Source organism: Tupaia chinensis, unplaced genomic scaffold (assembly GCF_000334495.1).
Source record: "Tupaia chinensis unplaced genomic scaffold, TupChi_1.0 Scaffold148296_1, whole genome shotgun sequence".
NCBI classification, from domain to species: Eukaryota; Metazoa; Chordata; class Mammalia; order Scandentia; family Tupaiidae; genus Tupaia; species Tupaia belangeri.
The window spans coordinates 143838-149311 of record NW_006208147.1 but is presented as its reverse complement, the minus strand read 5'-3'; the positions used below and the strand labels follow the sequence as shown (position 1 = coordinate 149311).

The 5474-nt window shown below is 42.8% G+C and overlaps 1 protein-coding gene across 1 annotated transcript in view; it reads left to right on the top strand.

Moving 5' to 3' along the window:
* Window positions 1-670, top strand: part of FARSB (phenylalanyl-tRNA synthetase subunit beta) — a gene marked incomplete at its 5' end in the record, with an annotated part of 90527 nt that extends 89857 nt beyond the window's left edge. Inside the window, 1 exon segment of the mRNA XM_014584972.1 lies at window positions 394-670. Coding sequence (XP_014440458.1) covers window positions 394-545 — 152 coding nt within the window.
* Window positions 671-5474: the final 4804 nt, after the last annotated feature.

The following is a 5474-nucleotide window of genomic DNA, read 5'->3' as shown; positions in this document are numbered from 1 at the left end:
CAATAAAAAACATTTGATCAGTTTTCTTTTTTTTTTTTTTTTTTTTTTTTCCTTTGTCCTTGTTAAGGCCAGTTCCAAGTGGGGGCAGAGTTCCCTAAGACGTCTGACTGTGCCCAGCCAGCCTCCTGCTTCACCTCTCTTGCTTAAATCCCTGTGATCAAAAATACAGGTCCTTGTTTTCAGATTGGCCCCAGTGTGTTCCTTGTCAGTTTCCTGGTGTAATAGCAAACACGTCTTCATACTAGAAAGTGTGAGGAAGCACGCTCTCCAGAGCCAGCGGTTTGGAGAAGACTGGCTATTTTTAAAGCATCCTAGTTTGCTTTTAGCGTTAAATGGCTATTAACATGTTTGCCAGAAGCAGCATTGATTTTTCTCTCACTTTCTGTTTTTCAGGCCCTGCTTTCTTCCCCGGGCGCTGTGCTGAGATCTTTGCCAGGGGTCAGAGCGTTGGGAAGCTCGGAGTCCTTCATCCTGACGTCATCACCAAATTTGAGCTGACCATGCCTTGTTCCTCTCTGGAAATCAATATCGAGCCCTTTCTGTGAAGATGATCTTCTGTCTGCCATCCCTTCCCGAGTGCCCCTCTCTCCTCCCCTGGTAGCCTTTAGTCACTCCTCCACCGGGAGCAGCCATTTGTGCTTTAATGTTTAATAAAGTAAAAAGCACTGACTGTCTGGCTCCGTGGGTAAATACCGCCCGCTCCATGCATCAGGCCAGCCTGTGATTATCCAAATGCAGTGTTTGTGTGGAGCCGTGCTGCTGGGGAAAGGCCCAGCGGAGAACTCGAGAAACGCTCCCGCCTGCTGCAGGGCACGTCACACTGCAGCTGACTACTCCTGCCTAATGGGACCCCGCTCTTTTCCTTACTGATGAAACAGGTAATCAACTAGCATGCATGCTGCGTGTGAAATAACTTAGGGTTTTAGCTTTTACTTTCTACATCGGACATGTCTTCATCATTGGGAAGCAATAAAATAAAACTACTTTTAGAAAACATCTGAGTCAATTATGTTCCAGCAGTTAGAACTTTTGAAATCATTTTAAATCAAAAGAAAAACCTGTAACACAAATATTTAAAATATTGAAGGTATATAGATATTATTCTGTTTATTCTGAGATTGAGTACATGCAGCATAAATTCATTCTCCTAAAGAGTTAAAATGGATAAGTGTGTTTTTTTTGTTTTTTGTTTTGGAGAGTTGTTTTGTTTTGTTTTGTTTTTGCTGTACGGTACATGCACTCACCAGAAAGACAGAGAGAGACAGAGAGACAGAAAGCAAGAAATCACCCTCCCAGGGGATGGCCACGCCGCCGGCCCTTCTTCTCCATTCTCCCCTCCGGATCTTGGGCACACACACACACACACACACACACACACACACGAGCCCGGTGTGAGTTTAAGCCACCGGGTTTGGGACTAGAACCGTGGTCTACTACATGGGAGTCCAGTGACATAGCCATTACACCAGAATGCTGGCCCCAGAATGAACAAGTATTAATATCAGTGCAATATGAACATTAGGAAATAAGGAAGCACTTATTTATCCCTAAGGCATACATGTTGCTATAATTGGCCGGTCATAAAACCACGGTTTTAAGTACTAACTGAGCTGTAGTTTTTGACTTATGCTCTGGAGTGGTATTAGATCTCTCCTCTGCAGTTCAGCTTTTGCCAGTCCTCCTTGTCTTACTTCAGTGGTTCATTACATAATATCCTGTCATACTTTGATTTAGCATCATCTGATTGGTACCATGCCTTCAAAAAAGAAGCCAAGTCTGCTGTTTTGAGAGCAGTTCCCAGTTACTGTTCGATAAGAAACATGATAAAATGTAAAACTTTTAAGTAAGTCCCAGAGGAATTAGCTGACAGATAGTGAGATAGAATTATGTTTATGCGAGGCCAGCAGGTGGCATAGTGGTAAAGGTGCTGGACTCCCACATGGCCTACTGGTTCAAGTACCCAACCTGGTGGCTTGCTTTCTCAGTTTCCCTCTCTCTCTCTCTATCTGTGTCTGTCTCTGATCAAATAAAAAGTAAAATAATAAAATTAAATAAATCTTTAAAAAATAAAAATTATGTTTATGGATGTTTTGCTATGGCTGCTACCAAGAAAAAACCCAGCCATATTAAGCTGTGAATCAGGGAAGCAGCATCTAACTTAGGAAGATATGTGAATAGGCAGGCCGTCATCTTATCCTTTCCAGCTCTGCTGTGAGCAGACCTTTACATTCTTAAAAGGAAGTGAGGGCCAGCTGGTGGCATGGTGGTTAAGGTACTGGATCCCACATGGCTGACTTCATGGTTCATATCCCAGGTGCAGCAGCATAAAAAGTACTCCAGGTATGTGCCTCAAATCCTGGAAGAATGCAGCGGAAGGGATTGCAATGTGACCATTCCCCCTAAAGAGGACTTTATCACTTTTCTCTTTCTACCCCTAGTGAGTGTACATGCCCCTGTAACAAAACTGCAGGGAAAAAAAATAAGGAAATTGAGATATGCCATTAAATAATGCTTCTCAAAGCACTTGCATCCAGAATATATAGAGATTCTTAACATTTTATAGTAAGACACTATTATCTTTGAAAAATGGACAAAAGAGTTGAACATTTCCCACAAGAATATATACAGAAGACCAATAAGTACATAAGAAGATGCTGAACATCCTGTCATCAGAGAATGCAGATAAAATCCATGTTGATAAAAACTGCATACCCATTAAAATGGCTAATTTTTGTTTTTAAGAAAAAGATTTTTGCTGTAGTGCATATGCGCTCGCTAGAGAGACAGAGATAGGCACCGAAAAATCGCCCCCAAGGTGGAATGGTCACACTGTTTTTCACCAAGTGTTGGTGAGATGGGAGCAAGTAGAATTCTTATGCACTGCTGATGAGATAGCAAAACGGTACAACCACTGTGCAGAAGAGTTCAGTGGTTTCTTAAAACACCAAGTATGCACTTAACAAGTTATTTTTCTAGATTTATCCATATGACCATGCAAAGATAGTTATGCAGGTGTTCACAGTGCTATTTACAGTAGCTACAAATGAAAAGGAGTGAAGTACTGATACTCAAAACACCATGAATTAATCTCAGCCGTATGCTAAGTGCGAGAAGCAAGACACAAAAGACTATGTGATTCCATTTATATAAAATTCTAGAAACGGGACAGCAGATTGGTTGGTGGGAGCTGAGGGAATTGATACAAGGGTTAACAGGAAAGCTTCCGGGGGGATGGAAGCTTCCATCTGTTGTGGTAGGTTATTACCTCAGTAAAGCTGGAATATAAAGAATAATGCAACCTATAGGATTTTAATCATTTTAACTGTATGGTACAGTGATGCATGCAAAGGGGAAGAGAGCATGAATTTTTAAATAATTGGTGTTTTAACTCAAGATGGCTTAGTGGTCCCCAACTATCTTGTTGTTCATGGTGCTCACATGCATGAGAGGGAGAGAGAAGCGCCCTCCCACAGTGTCCATGATGCCTTTCCTCCAGTCCTCCAGCTCGCCAGGACCCTGGAGGTGCGTGTGCATGCACCACCTGGTGTGTTTCAAGCAGACTAGGCCAGGATTCAGACATGGTAGACATACGGTTTCTAACCCCACAAGAGGGTATGCCACTGACTGTGCCAGAGGCCAGGCCTCTGTTCACGGGAAACTCTCCCTTAGTTTCAGGTTCACTGTGGTTGCAGTCACGGCTCCCGGGTCATCTGATGGCCACTGTTGAAGTAGGTGGAACCATTTGTTCTGTTAGCTGTCTGCCACCTGGTACTCCTTTAATGGACAAAAATTACCTGTAATGAAAAACCTACTAATACCTTGTATGTCCCAGCATGAAAGGGAAAGGGCACTCCATGCGTCACGTAGGTGCTTCTGCCCTCTGAAGCAGGGAACGACAGGAAAAAACCAGCGTCAGACACATTAGAAGTGAACCTTCTGCTTAGTTGAGGCTCCATGGCCAGATCCTCTTACATTCATTCCTGGCAAAGCATTTGAAGTGGGGCCAGGGCAGGCTGTGAAGACTGCCAAAAGCCTTTATTGGATAGGATACACACCTTCTTCCTAGTTTTTACTGGGAGCACTAGTATTAAAAAGGCATTTAAATACAATTGAGTTTGTTCCAGTGTACAGATAATTCTAATAGAGCTCGACATTCGTGCATTGCTCTTCTGGTTACATAGTAGGTCATCTGAAAGTCACGGCATACTTTTCTGTTTTTCTAGGCAAAAATGCGTCATGACTTTTCCAATGACCCAGTAGTCTTTTTTTTTTTTTTGGTTTAACAATCATAGGAGCTAGAAAAAGAAATCTTCCCTGGTTTATAGGATGAAAGCAATTGAGGTAGAGAGACAGTGATGACACTCAAACACTCAAAAGTCTCCTGGTCAATGAATGGGTCTGAGACACCCAGTAGGAGTGACTTGGAATCCACTGTTTACTCAGGGACATCATTTACATATTTTTCTAAAGTGTTGAGACTTGCTACCGTTTTTTTAATATGAAAAATAGGTAAAGTTCAAAATCCTAAGTACATTGTTTTAAAAAAACTACGAAGGAAGGTCTTCCCAAGTTCATCCACCTTCCTTTCTCACCCCTGAGGTAACCATTGCTTATCCATTTCGTTCCTATTTTTTGACACTTTTCTTAATTTGGACAATCAGACGCAAACACATGCTTTCATGTGGACGTAATACTCTACTTACTGGTTCGACACGTTTAATTTTTTATTTTATATATTATATTTCTTGACATCTTAATAGTTTTCTATACTGGTATCTACAGACCTACCTCATTCTTTTAAATAATATAATAACCATTGTATGGGTATGCATAATTTGCTCAACCTTTGTTCCGTTGGTGGGCTTTCATTTGTCTCCACTGGTTTTGTCTTTTAATTTGCTATAGAGTGCACCCCCAAAATCAGCACCTCCTTAGGGTCGACAAGAAACCTGTGATGGACGTGGACCTAAGTAACATGCACATTCGGTGTGCGACCGACACACAGGAAAAGCCCTTGCAGAGGTGGGTGGGATTGATTAAGAATGTCTTAGCTCCTTAGCAAGGAGCACTTGGGTGGCACTGAGGCAGGTGAAGCAAGATAACCTGGGCAGAGGAGCACCCAGGAGCAAATCATCGTGTAGAGAGGAGCGATTGTTCAGGCGAGGTGACCTATGGAGGACACAGGGAATGACACCTGCCTCACAGGGGCCTGGGCTGGGTTTCATATTGGGCGTAATAGAAATTTCTCTTTGATCTTCAGGATGCTTCAACATCTTTTTATCAGTGCCTTCTTAAGATGGCTAACGTGGTCTGTGTTTAAAGTGCACTGTACATAATTTGCCCCGTTCACAGCACCATCCATCTGCTTCCCACGTGACAGGCCTCACTCCTCTCCATTCTCATGGATGCAGGTAGAGTGTACAGTTCTGGCAGGTGCAGGTGTCACGGCAGCACCCCGTCAGTACCCAGCTCTG